The sequence below is a fragment of the Ranitomeya variabilis genome, chromosome 8 (assembly GCF_051348905.1).
Source record: "Ranitomeya variabilis isolate aRanVar5 chromosome 8, aRanVar5.hap1, whole genome shotgun sequence".
Taxonomy (NCBI): Eukaryota; Metazoa; Chordata; class Amphibia; order Anura; family Dendrobatidae; genus Ranitomeya; species Ranitomeya variabilis.
Genome location: NC_135239.1, coordinates 194,041,939 through 194,059,728, shown reverse-complemented (window position 1 = coordinate 194,059,728; position 17,790 = coordinate 194,041,939). Strand labels below are relative to the sequence as shown.

At 40.8% G+C, this 17,790-nt stretch overlaps 1 protein-coding gene across 2 annotated transcripts in view; it reads right to left on the bottom strand.

The window, feature by feature from the left end:
* PTPRG (protein tyrosine phosphatase receptor type G) overlaps window positions 1-17,790 on the bottom strand; it is a 513,282-nt gene that overhangs the window by 98,556 nt on the left and 396,936 nt on the right. The window contains exons 12-13 of one of the 2 annotated variants that reach the window (XM_077278907.1): window positions 16,343-16,400; window positions 15,582-15,989 (exon numbers count right to left, since the gene is read on the bottom strand). In XM_077278907.1, the coding sequence (XP_077135022.1) occupies window positions 15,582-15,989; window positions 16,343-16,400 (466 nt within the window). Of the gene's footprint in view, window positions 1-15,581; window positions 16,300-16,342; window positions 16,401-17,790 lie in introns of both variants that reach the window. The other variant, XM_077278905.1, reaches the window with a different exon arrangement.

The window sequence follows — 17,790 nt, the reverse complement described above, 5'->3', positions numbered from 1 at the left end:
TGCTATATACCGTGTAATGGCCAATTTAAGGTGTTGCTTTATGAAGACAACCAAAGTCCATATGTCCTGTTAGAGAATATAAATAAAAAATAAAGGTGGTTTCTGCTCGGAGCCCCAACAAGATGTCCCTGTTCTTGCACACCCAATCCATATACATGGACAGATCATCATGCCACCATGCGGAAATACTGTTCCCTTGCAGAGGGCAGTCTGGCTGGTCATAGCTTCCAACCCTCACCTGCAAAATCTTCCACTTGGCAAGATACCAGGAGAGAGCTGGCAAATGGTGGTCTTCTATGTTAAATAGTGACTGGATAGGGAAAAGGGCCATGTAAAGTTAACGACATAGGTACCGGGAGCCATTTGGCCGGTTTTTCTGCTTAGCCAAGACACGACTTTTTCATTAATGACCATTTCAGGTGGTATTTTTGGTCCTAGAATAATAGGACCACCAACCCGTAACCTACACCAGTCCTATTGATTATTAGACAACTATTTTGTCATCAAAGGCTAAACAATTGTTAACGATTTTAGCATAACTATGTGATACATCTCGAGGCAAAGGCCAAGGTAGTATTACATATAGTGATGAGTGAATATACTCGTTACTCGAGATTTCTCGAGCACGCTCGGGGGTCCTCCGAGTATTTTTTTAGTGCTCGGAGATTTAGTTTTTCTTGCCGCAGCTGAATGATTTACATCTGATAGCCAGCTTGATTACATGTGGGGATTCCCTAGCAGCCAGGCAACCCCCACATGTACTTATGCTGGCTAACAGATGTAAATCATTCAGCTGCGGCAAGAAAAACTAAATCTCCGAGCACTAAAAAAATACTCGGAGGACCCCCGAGCATGCTCGAGAAATGTCGAGTAACGAGTATATTCGCTTATGACTAATTACGTAGCCAGTGACTAGTGTTGATTTTTTAATTATTGCTTTTAAAATATAATTTATTTAAAGAAGCCACTATTAAAAAATTGTCCTATTGTTTAAAGCCGATTTTGTGTGACAAGTATTTTTTTCTTAAGTTGGGCCAGTGTTTTATCATATCAATCTTCATTACACAAAAAAACAAAAACAAAATTAGAAATCTTGCAATTTTTACACTGGCAACTGTTTTTTTTTTTTTAAACTCATCCAAAAAGAGAAAGGTCAGCATTCAGTCCTGTATGAGAAACTCTGAGTTTATTGTAACTTTATTCCATACCTTCTAAAATCACTGAACCCGTCTAATCAAACACCGACGCGTTTCAGAAGTAAACTTCCTTATTAATAGTTATGGATAAGGAAGTATACTTCCAAAACGCATCAGATTTTCACTATAAACACAGAATTTCTCAAGAAGGATGGAGTGCTGGATTTTCCCTGCCTGGATTATATTGACAAGTTCTGCTCAAGCGGGATGAATCCAATATAGCTGACATGAGCTTTTTGTTTTCTTGTTTTTTTAAAACTCCTTTCCTGCTCTTTCAGGAAGAGTTTTCAAGAGGCTCCTTATCATCAGAGGCAGGATAACAAGATAAGTAAAACCTCTATACACAACTGATGACACAGGATCCACCAATCATAATAGGCGATGTCACAGCTGACCCTGCTCCTCCTTCCCTTCACCATGACCTTTGCCCACACTCAGATACTTCAATGCAAAAGATTGGTTCTGGATCTGACTATTGTATCCACTATCATACTGATGGCTGGCCCTTACACGATAAGCACCTTTTTTTTTTTCTTCTTTCAACCTTCGGCATCACCCCCATTTCCTCCCAGATTGTAAGATTGACCTTCACTCTGATTTGTATGTGTTGAATTTGTCTTATTTGTACATGACCTCTCTGAATTGTATAGTGCTGAAGAATATGTTGGCGCCATAAAAATAAAAATGACTATGTACATGTATTGTTTCCTGAAACAATTAGGAACTTAAATGTTTAAAAAAAAAACTCCAGTGTACAATGAAAATTGCAAGATTTCTATTTTTTTTATCGTAATACAGACTGATACGGTAAACATATTTCTCAAACATTTTTAGGCAATTTTTTTTTACGCAAAAAGTTGATTTAATCAAATCAGTTAGTGGATGGTGCATTCCCTTTAAGACCATTTTAGTGAATATCAAGGAGATAGTCATCGTAGAGACAGCTGATGAAAGGATCATATAAACCAGTGTTCCCCAACGCCGCTCCTCAAGAGTCACCAACATTTCATATTTTCAGGGTTTCCTCAGTAGTGATGACGGAATTAATCACCTGGACAGGAGTTGGGGAACACTGATGTCACCCATAAAGAGAAAGACCCCAGAACAGATAGGCTCCCAATCTCTCTTCTCCGTGGACCAGTAAAGGAACCAAAATGTTTAGCAGATGGGTCACCTTCTCTACTACCAGAGATAGAAAAACTGATGCCAACAAGAGCGGGATGGGATGGTGGTATGAACCAGCACAAGGGAAGCCCCATTGTTGTTTTTGCCATTGCCCCCTCCTCTGTCATCCTGATAGCAGTATGAAAAGTGTGTAAAGTATGATGAACTCAGCAGGATGAGCCTGAAGAAGGCCAAAAGGTGAAACGATGGGGTGACAGTGCTTGAAATGAACAAGCATTAAGCAGATGAAAGAGTATTAAGACCTTTATTATTGAACCTCAATGTTACAATACAGTTCACTGCATATAGAAATTTCTTACAAGTTCATTAATCAGTAGTGATAAAATTCTATGGATCAGTTTCATTACTACACATTTAGAACAATTTATACATTTTTTTTTTTACACTTTTATTTCACTTTTTTTTTGCTCTGCCCCAGGTCAAGTTGTTTTTAGTCACAGATGTATGTTACATCTTTGGTCAATTGGGTGTACAGGACCATTATATAGTACTGGCAAAATATACAAATGAGCAGAACGTCTGCATTATATCATGTAGAAGGCTTGATGACCATATCGGTGGATGGCCCGCCGGCTCGAAGGTTCTCTAAGGCCAGACAGGGTTGAGCGACACCATATGTGCTAATGTTCGGACCCCTATCTTTATAGGCTTCCATGAAGAAAATACTGCAGTGCACAATTCATAACTAGCACAGATGTCAAACTAAATAGCCATGGTAAGGATACAGGTACATTACACAGGTTTCAAATACAAGTTAAAAAAGTTATATAAAATTAGAAAAATTGGGCTATTTTAAAAACTAGTTTACAAACAGCGCCCCTCTTACCCACAGGCTAAATTTGGTATTGCAGCACAGCTGCATTCACATAACTGCATCTAAGCTGCAATATCAGACAGCCTATGAGCAAGGAAGGCGCTAAAAAAACACTTAAATTTTATATACGGTATTTTTTTTTAACATTCCAAACAATTGCTGTAAAAAGAAAACTATACAATAAATGTATTTGCAAAAATAAAAAACACCTTTTACACAAATATCTTTATACTCCCACATTAATTTTTTTTTTTCCTGTTGTACTAATCGTTAAAGGGAATATTTGTCTCCAAAAGTGAATGTCCAAGATTAGGGGGGGGGAACTTTTTTTTTTTTTCTTTTTAAAAAAGCTACTTTTATCCCTGGACTTGAATACAATTTAGAGCTCAGCATTAGTGATGAGCGAGTATACTCGTTGCTCAGGTTTTCCTGAGCACACTCGGGTGGTCTCCGAGTATTTGTGACTGCTTGGAGATTTAGTTTTCATCACCTCAGCTGCATGATTTACAGCTATTAGCCAGCTTGAACATGTGGGGATTCCCTAGCAACCAGGCATCCCCCACATGTACTCAGCCTGGCTAGTAGCTGTAAATCATTCAGCTGCAGCGATGAAGACTAAATCTCCGAGCAGTCACAAATACTCGGAGACCACCCGAGCAACGAGTATACTTGCTCATCACTACTCAGCATTATTCGCATGAATCGGAATGAACTGCAATACCAAACACAACCCCTGGTCAAGAGGGGAGCTATTTTTTAAGGGCATGGGAAGGGTTAACTCAGAATAGTTTACGATTACTACCATCCAAGAAAAATTTGTAATTTGTGATTTCGCTCATTTGTGGATTGGATAAAAAATTGGAATGGTTTTATATCAATAGAAATACTATTGGATCAATAGCATAGAAAAAGCACAAGATCTTTCCAGTGGCAGATCCAATAAAATTAAAATTTTAATCAATATTAATAGCAATAAAATGTGACATCCAATACGTGACCCAACATCCCCATTGAGTCTTTGGGACTGAAAGGCACACATTTTCACCTTGCTTTGAGACTTTGGATTAGAAAATTAGTACTAACTTCTATTTGTAAAAATGGCTTTAAAAACTGCTAGCTCCGTGGAAGAAAATGATATGTCAAAGGAACCCTCCAGCCAAACTCCATTTTATGCTTTGGGCAGATCCTAAAAGATGAGGCATGACAAAAAGATACTTTACGCTCTGATGCTTTGACACCACCCATCAACTCTGCACTGGCTGGTGACTTCAAAAATCCTGCTTTTGCAAACATACAACCTCCAGTAAGGCATGCTGGAGGTCGAAATTGTGCAACAGCTGGAGAATCACAAGTTGGAAACTACTCTCCTGTAGTAAAAGGTGAGCCATGTAGAAAATATGTAAAATTTAAATTTTTCCATCGCAGTAATTTTATATTTCGCCAAATTATCTTGACTCTGCTGACCGATCAGATCATGGATGCATTTTTATTCCAATGACTTGTGTGACCCAAAAGGTCCAGCTGTACAGAAGCAATGATGATACAGAGTCCACCAGAGCAGGAAGCGCTCTTTTATAGCCAACAGATAGGAACGAAAGCAAGAGATGTCCTCTATTGAGAAATTAAGACTAGACTTGTCCAATTGGGACAACAATGTTTAACGGGGTAAGCCAGCTATGCCAATTTCTACATTGGGAAGTGAGAAATGCTGTGACTTCAAGTCTACAGACATCTGCCTTGCAGGAATCATGCATCTGTCCTAGTCTAGTAAATACAGGCTGATTCACTCTGAAAATTTGCTGAACTTCTAAAAAAGACGGTTGACCGAAATTTGGACTGTACATACTTAGGTTCACGAGAAGGTAGAGTGCAATGAACCTCAGCGACAGTGATGAGAAATGTCCTTGCACCGAGTGGTCTCACCGACTTGTTGCCCTGCCGGTTGTCTCCATTACGAGATAGACTTGCTGCGTGTCGGTAGTTATTTGTGTTGCTTGCATTTCACGTCTGTCGAATTCCTTCTTCATTTGTTAACAATGTACAGATACAGTTTGGAGGAGCGTGTTTTCATTGTGAGACAGGCATGTCGTATTCCATATGTCAACGAGCGGCCAAGAAAGGTCATGTTTGCCTATACAGAGTCACTGTTGTTCAGGAATTGAAAGGGCCCGATGAAGAGAAAATAATTTGTTATTGTCAGTGGTTCCAGACCTTCACTGCTGGAAAAGAAAACATATTGGACTCTACGTGATACACGGACGAAGCCTGGTTTCACCTATGAGGCTACGTCAATTCACAAAACGCCTATTTTTGGGCAGATGACAACCTGCACACATCACAAGATGCCGGTTCATCCAGAAAAATGAGGAGTAGTCTCCAAGGGACTGTGGCCACCAAGATTGCCTGATTTAACACCGCCAGATTTTTTTCTTTTGAGGCCATTGGAAAGGTCGGGTGTACAGTAACAAGCCACGAACATTACAGGAACTCCAAGAGAACATACGGCGAGAACTTCAGACTATGACCCAAGATGTCCTGCGGAATACATTTAACAATATGGAATGCGCCGTGCAGGCATGCTTGGATGCGAACGGTGGACATTTTTAACACCTGTTATAAAACATCAGTTTGTCATGAACCAGTGTATGTACAGTCCAAATTTCAGTACGACTATCTCTTTTAGAAGTTACAGACATTTTTCCAGGGTAAAGTAGTGAGTGAATCACCTTGCAGAACAGGTACGTGAACTGGAAGATCTCTGAAGATGTGACGTCACTGGCCCTGGTCTTCTCTCGATGTAGAAATGGGCAGAACTAACCCCTATAATGAACATACAACCATAAATAATTTTACAACTCACTACTTTAAAAAATAAAAAAAATGGTTATCATGGTCTTACCAATCTCCCGCTGCTCCGATGCTACCTGTTTCCCTTGATGGTCTCAGTTGACCCCCATCTTATGATGACATACCGATACGACATGCACCCATGGCAGCCAATCATCGGCCACAGAGGTGAACTCCGGAGCCTTCTAAATAGACAATAGCACACAACTGGAGAAGTTGTGGCAAGATAGTGGTAGTGGGTTGGCAGGATGAGCAAAAGTTTTGATATTTTAGACCATCGAAAGGTTTGTAAAAAACACACTGGGGTGGAAAACGGTCTTTAAATAATTAAACAAAGATGCATCGTAAGAAACAAAAAAATATCAGCAACTTGTTGACAGTTTCCAAATCGCAAGTGCACAGGAGAAAAACATGCTGAAAAGTAAATCAAAACCATATAAAAAGAGAGAAAGAACTAGTCTGGAGAAGAGTGGAGATCTACCAAACAAAGGAATACGGCAACTCAACCGAAAGTTGACCGATTTTGTTTTCTTTAAAACAAACACTTTACATCACGTCAGAGATTGCCAGTAGGTAAGAAGTTAAAAAGTAAACGTTAGCACTGATCTACATTCACACCAGTGGGATAAAGTTAATTATAAAGCCATAGAAAATTACTGCACAAAGCCAATGATTAATGGCCATATTTACTACCCGCGACCATTAAAGTGCCTCGCTGCACAGCCTTGCTTAATGTTTGGCCTGGAAATGCATTAATGAGCCACTTTGCTGATAGAAGGAGCCAGTAAAATATGCGGTCAAAATACTTAAATATAATGGACACATTAGGTCAGTTTTAGCAAGCTGTAACTAAAACTACTAGACCCCAAGTCCAGAGGCAGGTGGTTATTAAAAAAAATGAACTTGGGGTCATGAGTCTTCCATGCTCCACACAAAGTTTTTGATCATTTCATATGGGGAGATTTACTCCGTTACGTACCGTAATTGGACTTGCCAACCAAAATGTTGCGTCAAAGTGTACAGTTTTATAAAATGCTTTGTAAAAAGTAATAAAAAGGTCCTGTAGACTATTGGGATTAAGAAAAATGATAAAAACTGTTGTCAAAGCTAAGATCTTAAGCCTGAAGTCACTATGTGACTGTAGACTTGTGAATCATAACAGTGCGCACAGAGTATGCTGTGAGGATTCTCCGATGCCGAGAGTGTGACCACAAGTATAAGATTTGCATACTCCCGGACACATTCCAACTAGACGTGCATGGCCTTGCTCAATACAAGTGAATCCGGATTAGTCTAGTCGGAATGTGGCCTGAAGTATGCGCATCACATACTTGACTGCCAGCTCCAGGCATTGACACAGGAGAATCTTGACAGCCTGCACTTTGCGCACTGTTAAGATTCACCAGTCTGCAGTCACATACAGTGACTGCAGACCTGAGCTCCAAGCCTGGATGACCCCTTTAACAGATTATAGCAGGATTGCTCCCCTTGTGGACAGATTGGGAATTTTTTTTTTTTAAGTAACGCACAACTGTACATTTGTTTTTTTTCTTACAATCTGGTTATTAAACCTTAACAAAACCTCTATATGTTTCATATTGTGTGGTCACTTGCCAAATTCTGCACACTTTACTTTTTGTAGGGAACGGGATGCAATCTAATTTCGGCAAATAATCCCGGCAGTCAAGCTGTGCTGTTCATTGAGTTTAGTCATTAAAACATAAAAAATGTTTAAATCCTTAATTTATATTCATATTTTTCATTGCTAAAGAATTAGAGGAGATAAGCAGCTTGCTAGACACTATTGGGAAAGTGCTACAAAGAATACATCCATGGATTTCAATTGGAAGTCTGCAATTCTTCATTTCTCCTGTGGTGGCGCTGTGGGAAAATTAAACACTTGCTGCACTGCTTTCTCACTTCTGATTTCAAAGGACTGAGACCAGTTTATCTTTAGGGAACTGATCTAGCAAGAAGGGGTTGTTCAAAGCCCTTGAAGTCCAAGGTAAACTATTATATGAGAACATTGTTTCAAAGGCTAAATATTTCAAGGTCATCCAGAACTTCAAAACGGGAGTTTTCTGTTGACACATCTTTAAGAAAATTTACCTTTAAGGTTTCGGTGGTACTTCTCAAAGTGTTTTCAAGTACTTTCAAGTACGATACTTTTCAGAATAAGCTGCCATGTATTTGTACATGAGGAATAACACTATCTGATCATTATGAGACTTAGAACTTGAAGAGGTGAAAACTAGTGAAAATGCAGGATAAATCACACAATTTGAAATCGACTCCAAGCTGGTAGACCAAAACTAGTTTCTATGAGGTTTCCCATATACAGAACCGGACACAGAGAGATTCCTGATATTCATTCCAGAACTCAGAAAGAAGCAGCAGAGTTATAGAGAAAAGTATACATTGGTATGGAGCTGTGTAGATGTAAATCAGCTCTGAAGTTAGGCAAAAGACTTTGCAATTCTCCCTCGGTGCCCACTCCTACTTCCTTCTCCACAGAAATATAATAAAAGTGTAACCAGATACCTCCCTCTAAGACTCCTTGACCTCAAAGAGAAGCAGCAGGGTTATAGAGAAAAGTATACAGCGGTACAGAGCTGTGTAGATGTGAATCCAGCTCTGAAGTTAGGCAAAAGACTATGCAATTCTCCCTCAGTGTCTCACTCCTACTTCCTTCTCCACAGAAATATAATAAAAGTGTAACCAGATACCTCCCTCTAAGACTCTTTGACCTCAAATAGAAGCAGCAGGGTTATAGAGAAAAGTATACAGCGGTACAGAGCTGTGTAGATGTGAATCCAGCTCTGAAGTTAGGCAAAAGACTTTGCAAGTCTCCCTCAGTGTCTCACTCCTACTTCCTTCTCCAGAGAAATATAATAAAAGTGTAACCTGACACCTCCCTCTAAGACTCCTTGACCTCAAAGAGAAGCAGCAGGGTTATAGAGAAAAGTATACAGCAGTACTGAGCTGTGTAGATGTGATTCCAGCTCTGAAGTTAGGCAAAATACTTTGCGAGTCTCCCTTGGTGTCTCATTCCTCCTTTCCTCTCCACGGAAGAAAAGTGTAACCTGACACCTCCCTCTAAGACTCCTTGACCTGACAAGAGGAAGCCGAGCTGAGTTGTTTTCAGAATGGATAGTTGGGTTCCAGAGGCAGGGAGAAAGTGAAAAATTGTCTCATAAGTGGGAAATGAAGCAGATTTCTCTGCCAAGATAGATCTTACATTTGTTTGTACTATTGATTTATGCAAAGTTTGTTAAAAGTTCACTTCCCATTTAAAAGGTTGATATTCAGCTCTAAATAAATGAAACGTTAATTAAAACAAACCAGTTTCTGATAAATTAGTCACACTTTTAATCTAAAAAAAAAAAAAAAAAAAAAAAAAAACACCATTATCTTTGCCATTAAGTCAAAATAATGCAGACGATTTATAAACTGCTTTATCTTATCGTCAGAAAAGTTCAGAAAAGCACTGAGCTGCCCCCTGCAGGTCACAAGGGAGATTGTTCCAATTGACTATACAAAATAAAACATTAAATGGACATTAATAGTCTCCAATCTGTCTCTTTTCGGCTGTTTCAAAACTTCAACCCCTAATGTGCTGGAGAGTCACAAATTAGAGACTATCGTTTTCAACAATATTAACATTTCATATCCAAAAATTTCCAAAACCCGTGAAATAATTTGCAAACGACCAGGCGGTAGATATAGAAGAAACATCTGTTCTGCTTAGATAACTTTGCAAAATTTATGGAACTTTTTACCATGTATAGAAAAAAAAATATCCATAAAACAATATACATCAGTGTCATAAATATTCCACTTTTTTAAAGTCCCACTTTTTAACTCACTTTGGGACTAATCCCAACATGTTTTTTTATTTTAATTGCAAAAAATTACATTCCACCTTCTCTCCCCCATCACATAATTTGGGAGAGAGGAGGAGCAATGGAGTCTTTCATATAATCGGTATACCATTTTGTGGATAAACAGCATATGCAAGTCATTAATGAGGACAACGTACTCAATCAGTCCTACAAAAATATATCTATTCCTGTTGAATCTTCGTTCAGAATATACAACCAACACCAATTATTTCACTAATTCATCATTTTGTTTTTTGGCAATGTGTATCTGGTAATATAGAAATCAATTAATTTGCATCATCTTTCCAGAACTTTGACCCAGTAGTGTCCACAGTGATACTGTAAGGGATGTCCCAAACATAACGTATTAATAAGAAACCCCATGGAGAAGTGGTAGAAAGACCTCACCTAATTTTCTATAACGGATATTCATTTAAGAGTATTTAAAACCCAGCACGTCCCTTGCAAAAATAATTCGCATTCACAAATCTTAGTGACATCTTCACAGACCTCCCGAGCGCCACAGACCTCCCGAGCGCCACAGAAATCCCGAGCGAGTCAGGACTCTGAACATTTTTATTACCTTTTGTGCATTACTGCCCTTTTCCAAGATGGCGTCTTTGGTCTCATGTGCACTGTGTCTTCCTGCTATAAAACTCCACCCCAGCCTTCAGTCTGTGCTAGAGTATTCTGCCTTGCATCCAGCTCCTGACCTCTGATTACTCCCTGGCTATACACCTGCTCCTGTGAACCTGTGGGGTTATCCTGCTACTCTGCTCTGAGTTCCTGCTGCATACACCAGTTTCCAGTAATCCTCCTTCATCTGCTGCTCGTGTTTACTTCCATCTGCATTTGCTGGACATGCAAGTTGTTGCTGCTCTGCAAGAACCTGAGACTATTACCCAGACCTCCCTGGTTGAGCTAAGATATTATTTGAACTGCCTTATAAGCATATCTATCTGTGTTTGGACTACCAAGGACTTATTCATGTCAAGTATCCTCAAGAATAATTGTGCTTCATAGACTTTCTGCGTGATTGCATTTTCCTCTGAAGTTTCCTATAGACTGCTGAGCTGCATTTAATATTTGCACCAAGTGTTGTGGACTTGAGTTTCTCTCTGCACCTGTTTGAATCACCGTGTGATAATATAGACTTTACCACTTATAAAACTGTGTCCTGTAGTTGTCTTGTTCCACGCAAAGAGTCTCCTGAGTTATCCCCTATAATTATTACAGAGCGCCACAGAGCTCCCGAGCGGCACAAAACTCCCCAGCGGCACAAAACTCCCCAGCGGCACAAAACTCCCCAGCGGCACAAAACTCCCCAGCGCCACAAAACTCCCCAGCGCCACAGAGCTCCCCAGCGCCACAGAGCTCCCCAGCGCCACAGAGCTCCCCAGCGCCACAGAGCTCCCCAGCGCCACAGAGCTCCCCAGCGCCACAGAGCTCCCCAGCGCCACAGAGCTCCCCAGCGCCACAGAGCTCCCCAGCGCCACAGAGCTCCCCAGCACCACAAGACTCAAAGGCATATAAGAGGCTGTTGAGTAAAAGTCAGAAGACTAGTTGCTGATTTGGAAATGGTGATCTGCACACAGACTGTAAAACCAGCCTAACATTAATAAACCCTTTTTTACTTGATAAGTACAGATACTCAAGTCACTTAGGCTATGTTCACATTTGCGTTGTGCGGTGCGTCGGCGACGCAACGCACAACGCATGCAAAAATGCATGCAAAACGCAGCTTTTTGTGACGCATGCGTCCAATTTTGGCCTGATTTTCGGCGCAAAAAAATGCAACATGCAGCGTCCTGTGCGCTCTGACGCTTGCGCCAAAAATGACTAATGCGTCACAAAACGCAAGACAACGCATGTCCATGCGCCCCCATGTTAAATATAGGGGCGCATGACGCATACGCATGCGCCGCTATGTGTCGCCGAACCTGCGCCCGACGCAACGCAAATGTGAACGTAGCCTTAAAGGGAATCTGTCATCAAGTTTTTGCCATCTAATCTGAGAGCAGCAGATTGTAGAGAAAGAGACCTCTACTCCAGTGATCTGTCAATTACTGGGCTGCTTGCTGTAGTTTTGATAAAATCACTTTTTTCAGCAAGCAATCATCAATAGAGGATTGGTAAACCTGCTGCCATGTAGTCCTCCATATTCCTGAGCTCTGTATAACTACGCCCACCACCACCGATTGGTAGCCTTCTGCCTATGAACAGTGTGCACAGAAAGCTTCCAATCAGGGATGTGGGCGGAGTCTTACAGAGCTCAGCATTCGGAGAACTGCTGGATTTACATCAGATAAAAACAGTGATTTTATCAAAACTGCAGCAAGCAGTCCAGGAAGTGATACGACAACGGAATTAAAATTTCAGCCTCTACATCATGCTGCTCTCAGATGGGGTAGAAAAAAAACTTGGTGACCTATTTTCTTTAGCTTCTCTTAGGAGGGGCGGCAGGCATGGCGCTAGAGGGAGGACTACCGGGTATTTATCCCAAGTGCTGAGTGCTACAGCGGATGTCAAAAACCCCATTTAGTTTTTGTCAGGGTATTAACTGTAGATACAGGGCTAGGGCAGCAAACCGAGCCTTCGGCCGGAGTGAAGAAGATCCCAGATATGGCTCCGGGAGACCAGCCTACCACTAATGTCTATAGCAGTGGTGAGTGAGAGTAGATATCAACCATGTTGGAAAAGTTGGGCCATCAGAAATGGTGAATATAGGTAGATGGGTCATATTAGAGAGACATCATCGTTATCGCTATGCTTTGAGAAAACCTTTGTGGGGACAGAACTGGGGAAATTTCTCCATAATTGAACATTAATGAATTAAAAAGTAAATCACATGACAATTTACTGCAGAAAGATTTGGATTATCAAAACGCTACAAGATTTTTCCCAATTTGTCTATTAGAATTTAATTTTAAAAAATTCTACTAATTTGCATAAAATGTTCTCATCTTTGTTCTTTTTATTTTACCGCTATGAAATAGATGAATACCGTTGTATATTTGGAAGTGCGTTCATCTAAACCACATAATAATGAGTCCTGGTAGGCGATTATAGAGTCAAGGTGGACGTTTATTAACACTTGGTTCCTCGTGGGCGTATATGCTTTGTAATAGTACAGAGAGTTCCACAATAATTGGAACACAATCTAATAGATAAAAAATGTTTAAAAAATCCAGCAAACTGGTTCCCTCTGCCACTTTTAAAGTTAACATCGGCCAACAAAGGTTCTGCTTTTGTGACCATATACAGGCCTGTATGCTAGTGAAGGAGTTTGCTTCTGAAAGGGACACTTCCAGTCTCCAGTGTAAGAAGAAAAAAAAAAAAAAGAATTTAGTAATGTTGCGCTCGTGGCCATTAAACTTTCTGGTAGTGGTGTACGTTCTTGTGCTTCTTTTTTAATCAGAATCTGCAGACTTTGCAGCATGCTAATAAGCAGATTACAGAAAACACACACCTCCCTCTGCTGGTGATCCAGAGAATTGCATGGGTTAGTATCATAATTTCCACATTGCAAAGTTAGGGACAGCCCCTTACAAAGGTCCTTTGTAAAAATGAATCTCTCACTATATTTATGCCTCTAATTCACCAGCATGGTTTTATGGAGTCAGAATTTAGCATTTCAGATACATCCATGTCAATACCGGCTATTTGGTAGGAAAAGGACTTCAGGAGAGCAGTCAACTGGCGGACGCTGCATGTACAATGTCTGGGTCTTATGATGAAAGTCTGCAGTCACTCCATGTGACTGCAGACTTCTGAACGCCGACAGCATGCGGTGCACACACTGTCAGGATTCACTGGTATTGCTGGTGAGAGCGGGCAGCAACATGACCACAAGTATGCGATTTACAAATGTCCAGCCACATTCTGACTAGACGTGGCAGGCTTCTCTGAATTGACAGAACCATGACATGTCTAGTCGAGACATGACTGCAGGTATGCAAAGTGACCGCCAACTCTCACCTGCGATAATGGTGAATACTGACAGTGTGTGCACCACGTGCTGCCAGCATTTGGAAGTCTGCAGCGACAGAGTGACGGCAGACTTTTGTCAGAAAAGCAGACAACCCCTTTAACTGTGAAGACAAGGACAGTACTCCTTTACCAATGAACTAATCTACCCTTTAATTATTTAAAGGGACTCGCTCACCATTGCTTTGCAGAAGCACATTGCTCCCCATGCACCTGGCTTTCTGCTTGCAAGGGGGTGGTGCGATCCAGATTGATAGACCGTTCGGAACAACATCATGATCTGTGCATACACTGATGCAGCAAGGAGTGAGGCTTGTGATCTTATCTTCAGGAGCACCACCTCTCTCCTGCCTCCTGCTTGGGGTATGTTCACACCTGTCAATTGACAGTTTAGACCAGCAGCAAGGTTGCACAGCCGGTACAAACTGTGCGCTCTTCCTCTCTGCAAGTTGGTTGTTTTTACAGGCACTTTGCAATTTTACCCATATAAGATGATTAAACAATCTTTGCTGAAATGGCCAATCTTGACAGTGAGCATGTTTAGAATGCCAAATGCGTAAAGACACACGGATGATTTAATGGCCCCACACCTAGCTGCTGGTTACCTTTAATACATTATCTAATACGTGACCTTGCATACACTGCCTAAAACCCGTTACTGCCCCTTAGTATCATCTTACTAGGAGACTGGAGGTTCGGTTTAAAGAAGTTGTCAAGGATTAAAAAAAAAACATGGCGGCTTTCTACCAAAACTGGCGCTACACCTGTCAACAGTGTGTGTTGCATTTTAATCCAGCCACATTCATTTCAATGGGATGGAAGTGAAATATAATAAAACATCCAAAAAGGACAGGTGTGGAACATCTCTGGAAGAAAAGCATCAGGTTTTACCAATTTTGGATAATTGCTTTAAAGGGACGCTATAGTCAGAAAACAACCTACTAATTCAAATCAGGTTTTTATGTGTTAAATAAATTTCATCAAATCTTTAGACAATGTTTTTGTTTCCTTTTTACACATCATAATCTGTATTAAGAAACAAAAAAAATAGAAATCTTACAGTTTTCACTCCAGTCACTGGGACTTTTCTGACTAGTGTCCTTTTGTTTCAGGAAACAACACATGCACATAGCCACTATGGCCAGATGCTGACTCTAAAAGTGTTTTCTTTTCTTTTTGCATTATTAAAAGATACACAAAAACCTGATAGAAATAGCTAATTTTCTGATGATCACTTTCCTGTAAGTGTGTACTATCATCACAGTAACATTTCTTGTGCTTAAAATCCACTGCATCAAGTACCACCATTGTGCAGAATTACGCTTCTATATTTTCCATTGCATTCCCAATCAAATAAAAATTACTGTACATTATTTTTTAAAGTTAATGAAAACATCAGAAAATTCTCACATTTGGTAATTAAAAATGAAAAAAAAAGCTTCAGAAAATTGGAAAATTAGTCAACGACAAATTCAAAAGAAAAGGATGGGTGATGTCAAGACATGGAGCAGTGAGGTTAGTGATATGTACAGGAATCTGGAGCAAAAGGTTAGATCTATGTACAGAAGTTCTGAGCAAAGGAAACATTCTTTTTAGTAAGAAAAGTCAGTAGTTTTAAGGACACAGAAGATACTGGTTTAGCCCCCGAAGATGATAGATCTAGTCACCAACCTTGGTTAACAGTGGATCTGTTGTCCAAGTCTATCCCATCGTTTTCAGGAATATCGTAATCTTCTGTGGATGGCACTGAGGTTTGTAAAGGAACTGTACTCCCAGTGGGTGTAGCCAAGTCACTGACGTATACTAAAGTAGTATTTTGTTTTTGCTTGGAATCTATTAAAGTTTCAATAGTACCGGGATCTTTTTTTACATCGGCACTTTCTGTAGTCATGGTAGACTCTGTGTGGTTCTGCACATCTGAAGAATGTGTGGCAACGTCAACCTTCTCCTTCTTTTCGCTGTCTTCGCCTTCCTCCTCTTCCTGTTCTCGTTCACCCTCTTCCCCCTCGCCTTTTTCACCTTTGTCCCCCTCCTCAGCCCCATCGCCGGTTTTTGTAGGAGAAGCATCGTTGTCTGAGCCTGTGGACGGTAAAGGTTCAGTAGTAGACACTACAGGCCTGGCGGCCTGTTTACTGGCGGAAGAGGAAGTGGGGAGGCGAGTGGGCCACACAGTGCTAGGAAAAGAAGGTAAACCACCACCACTAAACCCAAGACCAGCAAGCAGAGTACTTGTCACCACAGAGGCCACGGTAGCTTGGCTCCCACTTGAAGAAGGGCCCATTCCAGTGGCCATTGAAACAAAAGAAAAAGGGATGCCAGAAGAAGTCCAGGTGGAGGATCCAGAACTGATTGGAGCCATGTCAGCGGAGGAAGCAGGGGAAGCAGTAGGCTTGTAGAAGAAAAGAGCAGAAAAAGAAGGGTCAGTACATTACCTGGAATAAGACTTTTAGAAAGTGCACTGGTGGAAATCTCTTTCTCAACTTTCTCATTCTGTATTCAAGATAAAATAAGACACTATTTTCAATCATAAGACAATCAGGGATGATAGGGTTCTTACGGGATATAAATGTGGATTTCACTTTCAAATGGATTCCAAAGTGGAGTATTTCCATATCTTCGAGTGATGGCTAAGAAAGGGTATTCCCAAAATTTAACATTAACATCTATTCATAGTTGATGTGACAGCTTACAAATGCGACTACTGGGACAACCTGGAAATCCTGGGAACCAGTTTAGGATCCCAAGAACCAGGCTCCACAGCCCTGTCTTGAATCATTCAGAGGTGTGCATGCTCAACCTCCGATCCATTTATGTTCTATGCTAAATGCTATACTGAGTTTTTGGCATTCTCCGCCAGTCCTTGTTGTGAATGGATCAGAGGTTGAACATGCGCATCTCCACCCCACAGATGATGAGGATATGGAGCAATCACTAGTTTGTAGAAGGTTAAAAGGGCTGTCCTGTGAAAACAAGTTATCACCTAAAAACAAGATATTTTATAGTCTTAGGACAGGTGATAATTTTATGACCAGTGCGAGTCCAGTCGTTGGAACCGGCATCAAATCATCTGAATAAACAATTTGTGTCCCCTTAGGAAAGGAGTGGAGTGCTTGACAGATGCCCCAATCATTCCCTATGGAGCTGCTTGGCGCTGCACTTGGATTTTCCCAGACTGAATAGAGAAGCGATTGGTCATGTATAGTGACCCTCCGTTTTGGATAAAAGTTTCGCAACCTGCCGATGGTTGCTAGTCCCAGTGGCTGGACCCAAACTAATCAGTCAGTTATTACCTATCCCACGGATAGGCGATTTCTTGTTTTCACTGGACAACCCCTTTAAAATCCACAGGATAGAGGATAACTTTAGATTCTGGGAATACTGCGTTCATGATTACTGGTGGTCTGACGTCTGTGACTGAATAAAAGAGCCAAAATTCAGCACCACTAAGAAAGGAAAAATAGTGAAGGGCAGCCATTGCCCCTTTTTTTTTCCCCTCAGGATCAAGATGGTCCAAGAGACGGTGATCATTCGGTGACGTCGATCCTAGCGATAAAAAAAAGTTTTGCTACATGTCCTGAACTCCATTTTTACCAGGACATTTCCATTTCGATGACTGAAAGAGGTTCCCAAGATCATCAGCCTTCACTGTGCTGATTGTCAATGCCTCATCTCTAACAATACTTAGAGCAAGCTACCATATATATTTCTAAAGATCTGAAAAACCCCATTAATTTCATCATACGAGACTGTACTAAAGTCCATGTGGCATCTTTGTATTCCAGTCCTGTTGGTAGAGAAGAAAATGGCCCATGAGGCAGCAATCAAGGGAGCACGTTGCCATTTCTGTGCTCCAGGAGGCCATTTTGAAGCTTTACATAAT